Below are 19789 nucleotides of genomic sequence, written 5' to 3' on the forward strand. Positions count from 1 at the left end.
TTTTAGTTTAGTTTTCAAAGTGCTTTCGTGTACATTATATTAGTCTTTTCCATATTCTTGCAGGATAGCCAGGTTAAGAGTTCTTATCTTTATTTGCAGATATGAAAAATAGCTTGCCCTTAGTTAAATTTTAGTTCTTGGATAAGTCTACATTAAAACTGAAATCTCTGAGTGTAGGGTCCTGACCTGAAAAGCTTCTGGTGGTATCTCAAATCCGCATCCTTAGGTTTCAAAGTACATTTGTAGCATTTCTAGGGTAGCATACTTGAAAGGGTTGCTTAAAATCCTCTGGTTAACACAGAGATTAGACAACTGGGTGAAGATTGCTCAGCTCCAGCGGTGGTGGACGGAACTTCTTGTTCTGTTAGAGAGTTCCTTCTGCAGGGTCATGCTGGCTACTCTGTTTAAAATGTTACTTATAAGAGGTGGTGAAGGGAATGTTGGATAGGAGGAAGATCTGGTTTGGACTCCAAGCAAGGTAGGATTTTATTGCAAGAGATTCTACAAGAACTAGAAAAGCTTTGTGAGTTTTGAGAACCTCTAGGACCTATGCCCAATTATAGGGTTGTGGTGCTTTTTGGTGTTTTTTTTTTTTTTAATTATGAACCTTTTAACCTATGGCTGTTATTTAAGAAATCATATTCTGTTTTTATTTGAACTAAAGGTCCCTCATGTTTGTGACTTGGTTCATTACAGCTACATTAGGAGCCTCAGTCTGGAATATGGAGCGGCTACATGGGCACTGCAGAGGAGAGGAAGAAAGATGCCTTTATCTAGCTCATTAGCATACGAAGGAGTGCAGTTCTCCGAGGCAGATGCTCCAGGTAAGAATAGAGGGGCTTTACGTGGCTGCAGCTAGGTTTATGCTCTATTCAGTAGAGACCTCGATTTGGGGCAAGGCAGGGGGGAGGGGAGGGGGGAAGGGGTAGGACCGAAGAAAATGAAAAATCCCAACCACATCTTATCATTTACACCGCCTGGTGGACAAATCAATCACAGATGTTTATTGAATGCAGTAAATGAAACGAACCTCTCTCTTGCACAGTCAGGGTAATTACAAGTGCATCTGCCATGTGTCTCAATGGCATCATCATAAAAAGTATGAACCTGGAAATCTCACGCAAGTGCATATTCAAATGTCCCCTTATCAAACTCTTCCACTTCGTCTTCCCATGTCGAAGAAGGCATGCTACTATAGGGGTCTAGCAGAATTTTGAAGCATCTGATAATAAGAAGTCCCAAGAAGATACACAAAATCCCAACGAAGGCAAACCCAGTTTTTTGCTCCAGAGTCAACGAGAACGCTGAGACTTCATTGACACTCATCTTAGCTGAAGAATTCCCACAGTAGGTGCTACTCATTATTCACTGGCACTTCATTGTGGCTCTTCAGAATTCCTGCTGGAACCAACTCTTGGCCTAGGTACAAAAGTAGATTCAGTTTAGTCTTTCTCTTGCATGATATTGCGTAGAATTTTTTTTTTAAGAAATCCTGGCATTTTTTCAAATCCCTTTGACTCGTGAAAAGTATTTGAAAACATCATCAGAGATGGAGCAGAATCCCATTAACGGGGGAAATGCCACTTCTACCACAGTCATTACAGAATTACCTTTATCAGCACATAAATCTATGGCTCTAGATGTAAAATTAAGTATGGAAGTGGGCATGGAGATAAAATAAAAGCTTTTGGTTCATTGTTAGATAGTTGTCACTGCTGCTTTGATCTGAACTGTCATGTTTCTTAATTTAATTTTTCTGCACATGTAAATAATATCATCCATAAGCGCATATAAGCTATTTGGGCTGTTTAAAGTCTACGTCATGTCCTCTCTCCAGTGCCATTTTGTCTGATACACTTTTTGATTTCTTTTACCCAGGTATAATATCTATTCATTTTTTCATCCTTTTAAGCTTTCATACTTCTATACTTGCATTTTCTTCTCTACTGCCATTCTGCATACTAACTGCCACTTTCCTAAAGAGAAAAAAAAACTGTATTTGTAAAATTGCATTAATACATAGCAGTTTTACAACAGACAAGAAGCAGTAGTTGTGGGCCATTAGCTACCTCCCTATCTTCTACATTACTTTTCAGAATTCTCTAAGTATAATATATATAAAATATAAAATACAAGTTAAACATTCTGGCTTCTCTGAGAATGCATCTTCAGATGCATTTTACACCTCAGATGCAGATTTCCACCCCTAAATTCCTACTATATTGAGATTCTAAAACTACAGCTAACATGTTTAGGAAGTTTACATTGAATTGCAACAAAATAATATGTTTAAAATTTAGTTTATAAAAACCTTGAAGTCTTAATAAGCTCATTAATTAAAGATTAAAAAACTAGTTTAGTAAATCAGATTATTAATGTATAGTCACCCTTCTGGAGAACATTGCCACCAAATAGTTTGTTCATCCAATCACTGAGAATGGTGGACTGGGTATTTTTTTCATTTTTGTTGTCTCTTGTGATAATTTTAAAAATGTTTATTTTAAATGACTAACCATTGAGAATTTTTTTTTAATTGAAATTTCAGGAAACAAGACAGAAGACATGAGTGGTAGTGAGTAAAGGCATAATCAGAACAAGGCTGTAGCTTTGTAGCTTTAAACATTATTCAGCAGAGTAACAATTATTCCAAAAAGTGTTGTATTTTATAATAGTTTGGATTACAAAGAAACTCTGCCTTCAAATCCAAAGTGGCAGACACCCTCTAACACATCTAGAGTATGCTGTTGAATTTCTTTCTATTAAATAATTTCTTTGCATAAATAAAAATATCATACTTTATGTATTTATTTAGTGTCAGAACGCTAGCACATGCTAAAAAATTTTAGGATCACTTATGTGTTGTTCTTTCTAAAGATTAAGTTCTTGAATTTTCTATCCTGCAAGCCATGGGAAAGATGGCTGAATATCTAATGATCTTGTGACTGAAACAACCCTTTTTCTAACTCTACTTGTTTTTGTCAGTAAAAGCTTATTGTGGTCGAGTACTGATGGCTCACACCTATAATCCTAGCTACTCAGGTGGCTGAGATCTGAGGATCGAGGTTCGAATCCAGCTCAGGCAGGAAATTCCATGAGATTCTTATCTCCAATTAAGCACAAAAAAAGCTGGAAGCAGCACTGTGGCTCAAGTGGTAGAGCGCTAACGTTGAGCAAAAGGAGCCCATGGACAGTGTCTAGGCCCAGAGTTCAAGCCCCAGGACTGTTGTTTGCTGGATGGCGAAACTGAAAAACAGAAGATTTCTATATGGAGATGTAGGACCAAACATTTTTCATGTGACTGATACTGATTTAGACAAATTTGAACTGATTTCTGCTACATAAAACCTTGCTAGGCTAGCTATAACGTTTGGTATTTTAAGGAATATGTGGGTACCAGGAAGCATTAACTGTTTATTGATGGATATATGGTATACATCCATAAATTCCCTTCAGTGACAGACTGGTTACCCAGAATCTGGAGAGTTGCTAGCAAAGTTTTTAGCTGCCATCTCCTTTCATGGTTTGTCCCAACTGCAGAGGAGTACCTCATTCAGTCATGGCCCTTTCGAGGGAAGATAATACTCAATAACTGATTGACATGATATGAAGCTATGGTTATCTAACTGAAGGAATATGCTAGCTGCAGAGTTCCACAGAGGATTAGTTGATTCTGTCATTGAGTATACATCACAGTTTATTTTCTTTTTGCTCAATCCTGTTTAATTTTCCACTCTTCTATAGGCATTCAATCTGAGGACATTCTTTAGTAAACATCAGACATACTAAACTCTGTCTCAGACCTGATTCCTGAGGATTCCAGATTGTAATAATTTATGTCACAAAAATTAAAACACTAGGGTAATTTTAGTAATTTTCACTAGTTCATTCCACAGTTTATTTTTCCACTAGGTCAATTTGCCACCATGTATAAATAGCCTTAACTGGATATAGTTATTATATTACCTAAATTTTTTAGATATTCTTAAAATATAATAATTTAGACAGAAGCATAGGGTCTTCTGGGGGGGTTCATGAAGTTAACTCTTGGCCACTCATGAATTCACTAGACTCTGTGATTCTTAGTAAGACCTATCAAACAACAAATCACATAAACCAACAACAACAACAAAAGAATTTGCAATCCCCAGATCTCTACCTCCTAAGCAGCTAGAATTACAGGCTTAAGTCACACAGCTAGGATTTAGAACCTCGTTAAATGTGGATATATTACCTTTTAAATATAGAGTAACTGCACATGATTAATGTTATTTTCACAATTCTCCTTTTGAAAGTTGAAGTGTTTGTCTGAACCCATACCTCTGACAGCTCTCTCATAGTAATCTCTGAAAGGTCTTTAAAACATAGCAGAAAGTTGTAAGTCTTCTTTTTTTTTTTTTTTGCCAGTCCTCGGCCTTGGACTCAGGGTCTGAGCACTGTCCCGGGCTTCTTTTTGCTCAAGGCTAGCACTCTACCACTTGAGCCATAGCACCACTTCTGGCCATTTTCTATATATGTGGTGCTGGGGAATCGAACCCAGGGCTTCCTGTATTAGAGGCAAGCACTCTTGCCACTAGGCCATATTCCCAGCCCCTGTAAGTCATATTATTCTGGGAATTTTAACTTTTTTTTTTTTTTTACTAAGCAAATGAATAAAGCCACTTTTAAAACTCTTTCTTATAAAACATAAAACTATTATTCCTATAGTTGTATATTATTGTAAAATAGTCTCCTTCTTCCCTTCCTTTCTTCTTTCCTTCCCTTCATCCCTTCCTCCCTCCCTCCCTCTTTCCTTCCTTTTCTTTCTTTGTTGTGGGCCTTAGTGATTTACATTTGCTAGGAAGGTACTCTACAATTTGAGCCATGCTCCAGCCCCACAATATTCCTTTTTTGCTAAGGGTAACAACCATGTATTTCAAGATATAAGGGTAAAGGAGAAATCTTAAGCTAAGCAAAGTCACTGCAATTACATACAAAATTTGACTCTGTATTCTGTATAGACTAATGCCAAAATAATATTGTGTCTACATATTTTCTAGTAAGAAAAACAAATTCACAACGTTGTTAGGGAAGACCCATTTTCTCTACCTTTGAACTCTAAAAATCATGTGAGCCAAATTATGAAACACCTGTACTATCAGGTTAAGAGTTTGACCTTTGTTTGCCCAAAGGTTGATTGATGATGAGATTACCGTTGACATAAATTTGAGGGAAAGAGAGAGAGCATCATGGAAAAAATGAGTCATCTGAGAAGGGACTAACAGTAAGTATGTGGGAGACATTATGGGTTTGAAAGGTATTTATAATGATATAAGGTATAAGATTTGGCAGCTGATGTAATGTAGTAAGCCATGGAAAGAGAAATATTAAAGATGACTACACTGCATTAAGCCGGAGAAAATAAAAAGATATTTTTACTAACCAAACAAATAAGAGAAAAGTATAGATTTAGAGAGTCAATGAAAAGTTTAGTTTTGAATGTTAAGCATTTGTAGTTCTCAGGGGCTAGGAATGTGGCTTAGCAATACAGTGCTTGCCTAGCATGCATAAGTCTGGGCTTGGATTCCCCAGCACCACATATACAGAAAAAGCCAGAAGTGGCACTGTAGCTCAAGTGGTAGAGTGCTAGCATTGAGCACAAAGAAGCCAGGGACCGTGCTCAGGCCCTGAGTCCAAGGCCGAGGACTAGCATGTCTCATACAGGGTTGGTGTCTAGTAGACTATTTAAAACAAACTAATTAAGACCATTTTGTCTAGCATAAAATTCCAGGTGGGGAAAATACTTTATATTATCATTGTGAAACCAACTTTATATAGAAGAAGCTATTCCGGTTAGAGATAGCCCAATACACGGAAGTATTTTCAGATCAAAATTTATGAGGACAAATGATTGAGTTTGCCTAGGAAAAGGAACACCAAAGAAGGCAAAAGATACATAAAAATATTTAAAGTGTTGTATTCTAGGAAGCTGGACTTATTCTAGAATGATTCTTAATTCCGTTAAGGCTCTGCTTGCTCTTACCAGATAGGATTAAAGATGGAAGAAATTTGCAATAACACTTAATGCATGCTCCTCCTGGAAAGAGAAAATACAATCTTCTAGTGGACTCATATAAACAGTGCCCAGAATTATTAATAATTCTGTAGTAGAAAATTCATCTGGAGCAAAGAAGGCTAGGGTTTCTAGAAGGAGGCAAAGGCAGACTCAAATCTAGCAGTGATGATGAAATCTAAGCACTGCAAAAGTAGGCCTTATTTTGACATTCAACGTTATTTCACTATTATGAAAAAATTTTAGTTGAGTGTCTGAAAGATTTAAGAACAATGGAAAATGAGAAAATGAAGTCAGATGGTAAAGAGGATTTGATAAAAAAAAAACAAATTTTATTTACAGAGTTTGAAGGTATAGGTTCGATCACTAGACTTTTAATCATTTTCAAAAGAAGGACATGATCCTATATTCAGTTTTCCATAGGGGAACCAAGCAAATGTACCTGGGGCTTAAAGAAGTTCAAAATTAGTTTTTAACCAAAACAAATGGTCAAGGAAAAGCAATTTTATTAATAGCTTAAGAGAAAAAAAAACACCTTAGATTTTTATATTCACTTTCAAATTCTGTTTAACACTAAAGATAAAAATTGTTCTCAAGGAGAATAATTAAGGCAACATTCATAAGTTCAAAAAGTCTGACCATTGCCACAGGCTGGTCCTGTATAATTAAAACAAACCAACAAAATCTTCAGCAATTGTCTAATAGTATGTTCAGCCAGTAGTCTTTGTAGTTAAGCCATATATGTAACAGTTGATTTCCTGGTCCTGGACTTTTCAAACAATTGCCTACATTTTCTGTTTTATTTAAGATGTGAAATAAACAATGTGTCTCACTCATTTATTCTCAAGTCTCCAAACTAAAGGTTCTTATATTTCCTTGTATTTTCAGCTTTGTGTTTTTCTACTACTGTGGACTACAATGTGATATAGAATATTGTCGATAGTAGTATTATCAAAAACTAGTCATAGGGGCTGGGAATATGGCCTAGTGGCAAGAGTGCTTGCCTCCTACACATGAAGCTCTTGGTTCAATTCCCCAGCACCACATATATGGAAAACGGCCAGAAGGGGCGCTGTGGCTCAGGTGGCAGAGTGCTAGCCTTGAGCGGGAAGAAGCCAGGGACAGTGCTCAGGCCCTGAGTCCAAGGCCCAGGACTGGCCAAAAAAACCCTAGTCATCATTTACAACACTGATTTCCTCACAATTTGTAGGAAACCTAAAATACTTGACAACTTTCTTTAGTTGCTGGAAGATCTCAGAAAGCACACAATCATCAGGTTCTGCGTAACAGATATTGTGATGCTTACCTCTGGAAGGAAACATTATCTTAATATCCTGTTGACTGGGCAATACAAGATGAAATAAACTTAAGAGAAATGCAGATTACAAAATAGCTAAACGATTAACTGAGGAAAGTAGTTGAGAAAATGAACTTTGCAAAAAGATAGAATAGAATATAAAATTGAGTAATAGGAAAATTTGTTTTAAATATGGTACACTACAAAAAAATGAGAAAGCTTATCAAAAGTACACTGAGTTAATATCTGGGTCTCCACACATTTTTATTGAAATCGGTAAGTGCATTTTTATAATATTATTGCAAGTGATAAAATACTGACATGAGCAGTAACTAGCTTCTTTGGAAGTGAAGAACTGCGTTGAAAGTACATCATTTCTTTCGTGGCAAACATCAAACACAGAGATTTGTAAGGCCTGATGAGTGATCGCATCGGGCCAAGAGTATACCTGTAGATAGCAAAAAGCCCACATTTCATGGAATTGCTTTGTTGTTAGCAAGCAGTAACTGAAAACAAACAAACAAACAAAAAACCAAAGGAACGCTATCTATGATCAGTTATACAAATCCTACCATTGTAAATAGTCAAGCAAAGCATTTTTATACTGACAGCCTTTCATATACAGCAATGTTTCAGGTGATGTTTTATTTCTTCTGGGAAATAAATTTATTGATTAGGAGGTTAAAAATTTCACTTTGTAGAAACATAATTATTCAATTTTCACTCAACCATACATAATTGCAGAAGGCAATGGGGAAAAAGAATGTACCCATTAAAATCAAGAAAAGACTTCCTGTCTTCATTTTAATCAACAGGTTTTCCCCTTTTGTTTATTTATCGAGTAATGCTTTTCCAAACAGCAAATCCAAATGAAGGACAATTAGAATAGAATGTCCTAGGCCAAAGCACTTTAGTACTGGTTATTGGATACAAGAATCTCAGTAGTAATGATATGACATACATAACTTCATGAAATAACACATACAAGAAAACCCAAATTAAAATAATGATGATGATGATAATAATAATAATAAGCCCTCTTATACATCCACATCCCAGACAGAAAGGCTACCAATCTCATGAAAAGTAAAGAGGACGATTGAGACCACATCTGCACAGAGCTTGATCGTTAGGAACGGAACGTGTTGCGATCAAATGAAAACCTTACATTACAAACCCAGATGTCTTCTTCATCAGAATTTCCTAGAGATCCAATAAAAACACACCAAAAAGCCTTGGGATCTTCAAGAATCCACCCTGGAACCCCTTCCGAGTTCCCCCTGAGACCGGTCTCTTTCAAAGAGAATCTTTGAATGGCTCCTCTGACACTCAATTCCTTCCAAAAGCACCGGAGTGGGGTGGGGTGGGGGTGGGGGAAATAAAACCAAACCTGACCTGAAAAAAAAAAAAAATCTCAAAATGTCTCACTCCAAGAAACCTAGACCATCGTCAGGATTCGACCTCGCTCGTCTCCCCGTTCCCTTTTCCACTTAGGAAACTGGAGGAAGGATGGAAACGTCCCACTGGGTCTGAAAGAGGAGAAGCACTGGGCGATTTGCATCCACACACACACAACACGGTGTGGTTGTTGTGCTGGTTGTTGTTTTGACAACAGCCGCCACCAGCCTCGGGAAATCCCTCCCTGTTTGGAGTCTGAGTCCCGGGAGGCCTCTCCCCACCCCAGCCCAGCCTCACCGCCCCCCCCCTCGGGCTCTCCTAGAGAACCGGGACCTTCTCTCCCCTGCACCCGCCGGCCAGCCCTTGTCAGCGAATGCCTAAGGAAGGGGGGCGGGGGGTAGTGGTGGGGTGGGGGGGGGAAGTTACTCCCCGGGCAGCCCGTCTCACCTTCCATGCTTGTTGCCATGGAGATGAAATCCAGCCCCGGAGACTCGCGTGTTGGCAGGTGTGTCTGTGCTCGCGGATCGGATCTGTTTACGGGGTAAGAGGGCGTGTTTTCAGGACCACCCCCCCCCCCCCGCCGCCACACCCGCCGCGGGGAGCCGCAGGCAGGACCCGGGGTTAAGCTCTGCCCTAGCCTGCGTGTGTAAAGGAGAGAGAGACAGACAGACAGACAGAGACAGAGACAGACAGAGACACAGAGAGACAGGCAGAGAGAGGAGAGAGACTCCTGCCCAATACCTGGGTGAATGTGTGTCTGTGTATGTGTGCACGCGCGCGTGCCCGGATTTCTTCCCCAATGACGGTGTAAATACTGGTGCACAGGTGTAGGTGTGAGGACGACTGCGTGCGTGTAAGGGAGAGGAGGTGGGCGAGGAGGAGGGGGGGTGGGTGGGGAGGGAACTGCCGACAGCAGCAGCAACAGGCTCCATCTTTTCTTCAGTTCTCTCCTAACCAGAAGAGAAGCAGATGGCTCCTTTCCCACTCCCACCCCACCCTGAAGGTTCATGATCGGGGTTCAGCGGCATTGGTTTGTTTGTTTTCTCCCCCCCACTTCTCTTCCTAGGGCAGCGAGGATGTAAATGAATTGGCTGCGAGAACCACCGCTTTCCTCCGCGGTGGGCATTTTTTTTTGGGGGAGGGGGACTGTGCAGGGGGAGGCGACCTTCTTAAGTCTCCCCTCGTGAGATGGAGGGCGAGCGGGAGGGAGAGGAGCCATGCCCTCCCCGGAGACCCAAGGCCTCCTTTGGAGTTCTTCCTTTCCCTTGCACAGCCTTGGGATTTTTCCACACCATCCCAACCGCATCCCCAACGCGGTCAGCGCCCGGGCGCTGTCCGCAGTGCTGAAATGGTGCGCGGTGCGACCTTGCTCCCCAATACCTTAGAAGACATCAAGATAACAGCAAGGAATGCTTGGTTAAAAAAAAAAAAAATTCCTCAGCGGAGGGGTAGGTTCTGTAAAGTGTCGAATAGAGAGATCGCAGACGAGCCACGTGGAAACAAGGCAAGAAGAAATAAAAATTCCCCCAACGAACCACCATCACAATCAGTAGCAGAAATCTGTCTCCTCATCCCTATATCCCAGGTCTGGGTCGTTTATTCAAACTCAGTTCTATGATATCCAGAATCATGTTTCCATCCATAACCAGAACTCACCATTTACAAGCACCTGTAGATTCTCTGTATAGAAGCTTAATGATTCCCCTGTGAACTGTTGAATCATTTGTGTTTGAGACAAATGTAGATTAAAAAATGGGGACATTTTTCACGTTAAAAAAGAAAAAAGAACACATAATGTGTGACCAAGTTTAATGATAGAGTGGAGACAAATCTCATGGTTCTTTAGAGTATTTATTGGTTTCAATAATTGTTTTACCAAAATGCTGGAAGAGGTATAATGGGAATTCACATTTGATCATGTTATAATGTTCTGGAAAAATTTTAAACTATTAAAATATACTGAAAGTTAGGTGACCTAACTGCCCATTTCTGAAGAGAAGGGAAGATGTATCTTCTTCTAGTGATAAGCTTTGTTGACTCTTCAGTGAAATTAAGGGCCATATCTTTTCTTAGTACTCTGGGCAAAGCAGCACTTCTTGAAATTTATTGTACTGTATTGTATTGTATTGAAGTTGCTAATCTTAGGACCACATTTCCTCAATCAAAGTGCAGAAGAGACTGTGTTCTAGCAGGGTAGTTACTGTGAGAGAGAGAAGTTGACATCCATCCACATATATTTCTAGACTGTTGCAAGAAAAAGTTACTCAAATCAGTCCAGAAGTTATTCTTGTAAACATGTTGCTTGCATCACATTAACAAACCATTTGTGAAAATTCAATTTATTTGATTTTGACATTGTCTGGATCCATGATACAGTTGACTCCACTCGATTTCCACTATGGTCTGCAGCTACCCATTTTCTTTGTAGCTCAGCTCAAGGGAACAGAACCAGAGTATTATTTACATATGGACCCTGTTCCTTGAGTTTTTATTATGGTTGGGTAGTTTGATTTGACTTTTTATGACATTAAATACGGCACGTGGTAAGTGCTCAAGAAATTAAAATTTTAAATCTAGATGTTACAGATCCAATTCTCACCCAGTTTAGAAAATGAGATAGGGTTCTTGTTTCATAGGTAATTTCTATGGACATTGATCTGTCATACCACATCTGGCTGACATCATACAGGCAAAGGTAGGTTTTGAAGGCTTCTCTGTATCACTTCTATATTTCTTTTAAAAAAAATCCATATGTATATTGTTTGATGAAGTGCTTCTAGTTAATGCTTTTGAGCTGATGCCAAAGAAAGCTCTAACTATAAATTAGGTTCATTGGTGTCTAACTGACATGACATGACCTTGACCCTTTGTCTATATGAAAGGTGGTCATGTTCTCAAAAGTCAGCAAAGTGGCTCAATAAGGAAAACATAATGGATTAAGAAATCCATTATGTTCCACTTCCTCTGATAGATGCTTGGATGCATAACTGAGGCTTGTTTTTTTGCCCTTGAAGAAATACATTGTAAAACAACATGGCCAATTTTACAAAGTCATAAGGATACAGAAATCAAGACATTAACATGATATGTACGTTTGGTTTTCCAGTTGCCAAATAATTGATGAAGAGTTGCAAAAAAGGTAAAACACAAGAACACTTGTGCTTGTCCTTGCTTAGCTCTCAAAAAAGACATGAAGTATGTACATATGATTCTAAAGCGGTATATTTTCGCCTATGGTTCTAGACAGTTTATGATCTATTTTAGAGCAATAAAAGTTACTAGGAAGGTAAATATGCGGGCACACGTGTTTAGACCGCTCCAGGCAGAATTACCTATGTGATGTTTGACATTTGTTTACATAAAAATATTCTATAGTAGCAACTTCTAGCTTATGTGATTCTTTCTAGATCTATAGTGTGTACTATGCACTTGTTATTAAAGTTTTGTTCAACAAATCACTTACTATCTCTTTGATTAAGATTTCTAAGGAAACCTGAGTCATTAAACAGTCTCTCAAAACTATTTCTTTCAATACCCACTTGTGAATGTAACTCTCACACCCCTCTTCATTACTAAAGCAACCCAGGAAAGTTCCTGGGTTTTGTTCTTATGTGCAGTGAAAAATTGAATACTTGATTACATTTTCACTTCTTTTAGTTACCAGAGATGTCAGAGCCAAAAACTTTTGTGGGATTTTAAGTCTTTTATATTTTTGTTCATTTCAATTGCTTTAGGTGCTAAAATTTTGGTTTCCTTAGATGAGAATGCATTAATTATCCAGGTAAGTGTCCTCATCAGAAGTAGAATAAACAAAATTTATTTTATAATAAAAGTGCTATTATGTGCGTTCATATGGTATTGTTAAATTTTATTTTCACATATAGAAATTTACATATCCTAGCCAAGAATGAAGACTAGAGATCTAAACTTTAATGTCTGTATGTTAAAATGTGGAAGTGGCAAAAGAAATTTAAATGATTATGGATCAGCTTGTTCTCCAAACACTTTTTCTAATTTTCCTCCTTCTGCACCCTAAATAGTATCTCTCGTAGGACAAGAACTCTTTGTTATGTTAGAGACGGAAAGTGGTGATTAATCTACCTGGTTGGAAGACATGCTAACTGTCAGAAGAAGAAAGTATGTCAGCCCTAGTTGAATGAATATACTCAAGAGAGAGGGTGTCTCAAACTGAAAGAAAGTATTTCTTTTAGTCTAGGATTGTTTATGGAGGAAAAATTTGCTTGTATGACATTGGCTCCAGTTGACTTCTTGCTCTCAAGTTTTGTATACTGGGATCATCTGAAGTTATAAATAGGATGTCCCTATGTAATCTTCAGAGAAATCTGTGTCTTGTCTGACTAAAGTGTGATTGTTCTTCCTGAGCTAAAATGTCTCAATGTAGTTGTGCCTTTTTATATGAATGTTGCAATTGACTCACAATTAGATAACATGCATTCCAAATGCAAAACAAAATAATATGCTAAATGCAAACACAAATTACTTTTGTCACAACTATTTTAAAAAATTAATGCTTGTTTTTTGGTGTTAGGTGAAAGTAGATGCTTTACCGATGATACATCAACTTTTTGTTATAAAATGTATTCCTATCTATTGTAGTGTAATGTTTAGTTTCTTGTGTGTTTTAATGCAAGTGACTTTAATCTCATTTGGAAAGAGTAAATTATGTTCAATAATTTTGAAATTTCAGCAGGAAAAAATACATGTTACCAACTCCAAAGATACATACATGTAAATATTTTGCTTACAATTTAGGCATTCGTAGATGCCTCCTAGAGGTTGATTTGAAAATTCCAATGTAATTCAAGAAACTTACTTAAAAGCTTCTGCCATAAATGAATGGATCTGTTAGCTTTGCCACCAAGTATTGAGTGGTTTAAAGTGCTGTATGTTTTAAATCAGCCTGTTTTTGGTTTTTCTTTCCTTAAAGTTCTTCCTCTAGGTCATTTCATCACCAGATATCTAGAGAGTAGCCAATGCTGAATGTGCTCAAATAGGATTAGAGAGTGCAGTAATAGGATGATTAGATTTGATTAGAAAATGACTGTGTTGGATTTTGTCAACAGTGAAGAAATTATCTAAGTGAGTGGACTCATAAGTGAATTGAGCAAGATGACACTTCAGTGTGGATAATGATCTAATGCTGGCCTATTTGATGAGTCCCATTGAAAACAAGAGGTTATGTTTTGCTGGTAAAGTTTTCTGCAAAGGAAAATACACTAAATGTTCGAAGTGATCTATTTAAATAAGGCTAATTTAATTGGTTTTAAGTTGACTGCCCATAAGGCTTAAATTGGTTCATTTAAAGTATACTTTAAGCCCTCTACTATATTTACTGTTGAATATAATGAGTATGATAATACAATTTCCACAAATTTGTGAGCTGTAACCACAGTATAATGCATAGAAATTGGTCTTAAATTATTTTCCTTGGCTAAAGAAGCAGGGGGAAAGTCTGTTTGTGTTTTTGTTCCTGCTTCAACATATGCTTTTGTAATATAAAACAGCTAATACATAATTGACAAATGGGGATGTCAATAGAATGTGGCAATCAATTGCCTTATATTTGGTTTTCCTTAGCACTTTAATGGCCTTTTGTTTTTGTTTTTGGTTTGGATTTTTCTTTCTTTCTGTCCAGTACTGGTGATTGAATTCAGGACTTTGTGCTTGGTAGGCAACAGCTCTACCACTTGAGCCACAACCCTATCCTTTTTTGCTTTGGTTTGTTGAAAAGATACGGTCTCTTTAACTTTGCACAGCACGTACTGGTATACCAACAACTTCCAGACCCCATGAGTAGCTGAGATTTATAAGTGTGCACTATCACACCCAACTTTTTTCTTGTTGCCAGTCCTGGGGTTTGAACTCAGGGCCTGGGCACTGTCCCTGAGCTTCTTTTGCTCAAGGCTAGCACACTACTACTTGAGCCACAGCACCACTTTTTCTGTTTATGTGATACAGAGGAATTGAACTCAGGGCTTCATGCATGGTAGGCAAGCACTCTACCACTAAGCCACCTTCCCAGCCCCACATCCAACTTTACAATAATGTTTTGACTACTAAGTAAAAGCAGTTGAACTTTTAAGTTCACAAATACAGCTGAATGCAATAAGCTGTGGAGGAAAGCAGTCTTCTGTTTAGTGACCTTTCACTGCCCCTTTTTCATACTGGGTTATTTTGACCATATGTTCTGCCTTGAAATTTTATATTGCACAACTCTTACTGGTGTTAGGCATCTGCCCTTGTTTTCATAATGCATTTTGTCTTTATATTTTCCCCATGGTTTGTCCTTAACTGAAACACATTTTTGAAGCCCTAGATATATTGAACTTAAAAAAAAACTGTGCTAGAACTTTAATTAGGTTTATAATTTTTTTTGTAATGGCTCAGATATTTCAGAAACTGCAAGATGGCTTAGAAACAGTGCTAACTTACCTATTGACACTATGCTTCAACCCTATTCTTAGAATCTCATACTCCTATGAGACACTTCTCAGACTCTGTTTCCAGTTTTTGCTTTGTTTTGTTTTGTGCTGGTTTTGGGCTTGAGTTCAGAGCCTGCATGCCTTTCCTTAGCTTCTGTTTGGCTCAAATCTGGTGCTCTACTAGTTGAGCCACAGCTCCACTTTTAGCTTTTTGATGGTTAATTCAGGGTCATTGCCTCGTGAACTTGGCTGCTCAGCCTGATTTTGCACCACAGTTTTCAGATCTTAGCCTCTCGAGCAGCTAGGATTAGAGGAACAAGCCATTGGGACCAGGATACTTTTTAAAACTTCCATTGTATCTCTGTGGGACATTGTTGCAAAACTTGGTAAGAGGGGGAGGGAAAAACTGGGAGAAGAACAAAGGAATGAAGTGTACCCATTACTTGACTTACAAAATGGTAACCCCTCTGAACACTACCTTTATAGTAACAATAAAATATGTCATTAAAAATTCGGTAATAGGAAGATGAAATACAGGAACAATAAGTTATTTGTTAACCAGTTAATTTTGTGGGTATCAACAAATGGCAGATGGAATATTCTAGTAGCAGTTCTGGACATCAGGAATCCCATAACTTACTTTGCTGCTGCAGGCCACAGGGATCATTGCCAGTGGTTCCTTGTGATTCTTGCCCTTCCCAATTCTTTTGAGCTCTATGTATAATTGCAGGCCTTTTGTTCTGACCCTATGAATTATAAAATCTCGAAGATCTTATGAATCCTTGAAATATCTAAATGACTGAATAAAAATTCAGCCATTTTCCCCCCCCAGCTGCTCAAATTGTTACAAATGAAAATCATGGCTGGGGCTGGGAATGTGGCTTAGCGGTAGAGTGCTTGCCTCACATACATGAAGCCCTGGGTTCGATTCCTCAGCACCACATATATAGAAAAAGCCCGAAGTGATGCTGTGGCTCAAGTGGTAGAGTGCTGACCTTGAGCAAAAAGAAGCCAGGAACAGTGCTCAGGCCCTGAGTCCAAACCCCAGGACTGGCAAAAAGAAAGAAAGAAAGAGAGAGAGAAAGAAAAAGAGATAGAGAGAGAGAGGGAGGAAGGAAGGAAGAAGGAAGGAAAGGAGGAAGGAAGGAAGGAAGGAAGGAAGGAAGGAAGGAAGGAAGGAAGGGGAGGAAGGAGGAAGGGAAGGAGGGAGAGAGATGGACAGTTATGGCTGGCGGGCTGTGGGTGGCTTATTCCCATAATCCCAGCTACCCGACAGGTGAAGACAGGATTGCAGTTCGAGGTTAGCTCAGGGCCGAGGTTAGCTCATTAAGACCCTGTCTTAATGAGTAAGACGTGCCGTGGATGTTCGTGCGTGTAATCCCACTTTTGCAGGAAGAAGAAATGGGAGAAGTGTGGTCTGAGGCTGGCAAAAATCTTGAGACCCTATTTGGAAAAAAAAACGAAAGCAAAAGTCTAGGGCCATGGCTCAAGTGGTAAAGCCCCACTGTCCCCTTTCTCCCTAAAAAAGAAAAGATAATTTTGACAATGAATATTATCAAGCTTGCTAATATCTTACCTATACCTGTATTTTTATATATTAGCTATACCTGTATTTTAAAAATATATTTAAACAGTTCTGATTTGAAATACATTGACATGAAACCACTGTAGTCTATGCCTCTGCAATATATTATGACAAAATAAACCATATTTGTTTAAAGCCATATTACTGTAAAACCAGACTCTCACTAATTAGACAGATAAGTAGTGTGTCTCATTTCAAAAAGAGCTGTGATGGAGCAAAATGGATCCTTGCCATGCACCCCAGGTAGCAAGAATCCAACAGTAATGCACATAGGGAGTTTCTTTTCTCCCTGGACATGAAGCTTGTTGATGAGATTGACACTGGCTCGTTCAGGTCAGCAGTGTCTCCGTTTCCTATCTTCCTGCTCTGTCATCCTTAGCTTGTATGCTTGTTCATATTTGTTGACACAGTTTCAGGACACACACTCTATTCCTTAGCCTCACAGGGATGAAAGGGGGCAAAGAAGCTATTATAACCTTCCAGAACTGGGGTATTGCTGAAGTGGTAGATCCCTGGGCCTGTCAAGTGTGTTTCTGAGGGCAATCTCTAGTAAGCCCCACCCCACCTCACCCCAAAGTAAACACTTTACAAGTCAGTATATAGACTTGTGTTCTGTGGTCACCTCTAGTATTTTAGTTGGGCACATTACTATCTAAACAAAGTTGTGTTTATTGTCAATCAGGGAAACAGGAAGAATGCATGTCACCTAGGAAAGTTGTGCTGTTTTCTACAGCACAAAGCTGAGGAACAAACAACAAATGTAAGTGATGTCTTCAGGAAAACATTTAAAGGTAGTGTTTGTATCACCATAGCATGGAACATAGCCAAAAAGAGAGAGAAAAAGAGAGGGATCCATTATAGAATGAAATTCTTAGAGAAAAAGAAATTATACTAGGATTTTAAGTATATCTTTGTGGTATATGTTAAGATTATAAATACATGTTTAATACTTTTGTTGTTGCTGTTGAACTAAGGATGAAATCCAAGGCCTCACATTTAATAGGTAGGCCCTCTACAACTGAGCCATATCCCAGTTCTATAATTTAGGGATTAAAAAAAAAGAACATTTTCCTTTCTAAAGACGAGAAACTTAATGGCCTCCAAATCTAGCCATTTCATTCAGTTAATCAAGGAAATCTACTTAAACATTGTGTACTACAAGTTTTGTTTTACTTCATCTTGCTGGACTTTGCCATGTAATTCTTAAAGACAGAGAGAAACAATGACCACATCATATTTGTCAATCCATTCTACTCCTTTGCTAACAGAACCCCCTTTAGCAGTGAGGAGACCAGCTACAAAACTACTTGCCAACCTCCCCTACAGCTCAGTGTGCTCCATCACTGGAAGCATTTAAACTAGATTTATGGATAGAAAGCTTGTGCTTTCTCTCATGGACAGACCTTGTGATTTTCTTGCCCAGGTTCTGACCTTCCAAGCAGATAAGATGATTGGGTCTTGAGAAGCCATCTTGGACCACAGGGCAACCTTAAGTAGGCAAGTGCCATGCTAGGATAGTGAAAGTTAAGGAAGCAGCATCCTGAGTCTGTGACTGGGAGGCTGAGGTATTTTCCCTGGGATGTAGACTCCCAACTCCTTTTTACTAAAGAGAGTAAAGCCTATCTTGTTTAGGCATGACTCAGTGACTAGTAACAGCAACTATTATTTCCAATCACTGTTAACAGCAGGTGAACGTAAATTCTAAATCAGTCATATAGTATTGCTCTGGAAAGATTTTGGATTCGGATTTGAAGTTTCTAGATACAGGCAGTGCTTCCCTCTCTCTTGCTCTGTCCCTTATACACTTATACACATTCAATTTGTAAGAAAGAAAACTTGGTGGTCATGTGATGTTGTTCCACAATTAATATTTGTGCACTTACAAAGAACAGCAATTATGCAGTGGGAACTGTGGGAAAATGAAACACTGGAACATTACTTGAGAATATTTTAATGTTCATGTGTGTACACATACACATACAACCCAGAGAATCAGTTGAAGAAAATGAAACTATGGAAACTGAATTTGTATAGGTATTTTTCTTCCCTCCCTCCTTCCCTCCTTTCTTTTTTTTCTTCTATAGCTAAGGTACATATAATATTAATAGCAAGAGAGGAACAATCACTGTATAAAGCAGCTTCTCCAATTCTTCAATTTTCCTTGTTCCAATTGTTCCTATCTTTCCATATCTAGCTCTTCTATGAATCCCTCCCATGCATAGGAATTAACGTCTGCTCCTATGTATTTATGAAGAACAGGATTAAAGTTTACTAAATGAGGTGTTTTTCCTAGGCATAAATTTAAAGGAGATACTCAAAAGCTCAGTAATCAAGCTAAATCTTTTAGTGAAGTGTTTTAATTGCCACACTGTGGGATGTGGGCTAGTCTCCCATGTGTGTGAATAATTTTTAAATTATGCTTTGCTATTCTCTTTATTATAGCATTCAGATAGATACTTATGAGTTTTCTCCTGGCAGGGCTTGTCTTCAGACACAGGTTCTAGTCATTTTTGCATTCATTATCTATTTGATGCAAAAGATCTTGAAAATGTTCAATTGGTGCTGGGTTCTCATTGACTAAAACCATGTGGGAACCTGAGGAGATAGGGAATTTGTAAGAGTCTATATAGCACTTTGCCCTTGCTAAAGTGCTTTATTTTAATTCTCACCTTAACCCAGCAAGACAAGAATTGTCAGCCTCCTTTGTTGTGGAGAGAAGTTGAGAAGTCATTTGCTCAATGAATTTCAGGCAGAAAGTGGCAGAGCTCCTCTATTTTTCTCTGCTGAAATGCTGCGTCCTTCCAAATACTTAAGTCTCAAGATTGAGAAGGACTTTCTGCAAGTACAATAACATCTGTTGTGTTTATGGAACTATGTAGGCAGCACCCCAAACAGTATTCTCCCAGGAATTCTCATTACTATCATTACTATTAAAATACTCTGAGAGAGAGACAGAGAGACAGAGAGACAGAGATACACAGAGATATTATAGTAGTTTATGGGAGAGGGCAGGAACA

The 19789-nt window shown here is 38.5% G+C and overlaps 1 protein-coding gene across 1 annotated transcript; it reads right to left on the bottom strand.

Moving 5' to 3' along the window:
* Positions 1-1001: 1001 nt before the first annotated feature.
* On the bottom strand, positions 1002-9299 carry Ctxn2 (cortexin 2). The gene is made up of 2 exons (XM_048332991.1): positions 9192-9299; positions 1002-1419 (listed from the first exon to the last, which is right to left on the bottom strand). Exon 2 carries the CDS (start codon positions 1360-1362, stop codon positions 1117-1119), a length of 246 nt encoding a protein of 81 aa, XP_048188948.1. The 5' UTR covers positions 1363-1419; positions 9192-9299; the 3' UTR covers positions 1002-1116.
* Between the last annotated feature and the right edge of the window lie 10490 nt (positions 9300-19789).

This window comes from Perognathus longimembris, chromosome 23 (assembly GCF_023159225.1).
Source record: "Perognathus longimembris pacificus isolate PPM17 chromosome 23, ASM2315922v1, whole genome shotgun sequence".
Taxonomy (NCBI): domain Eukaryota; kingdom Metazoa; phylum Chordata; class Mammalia; order Rodentia; family Heteromyidae; genus Perognathus; species Perognathus longimembris.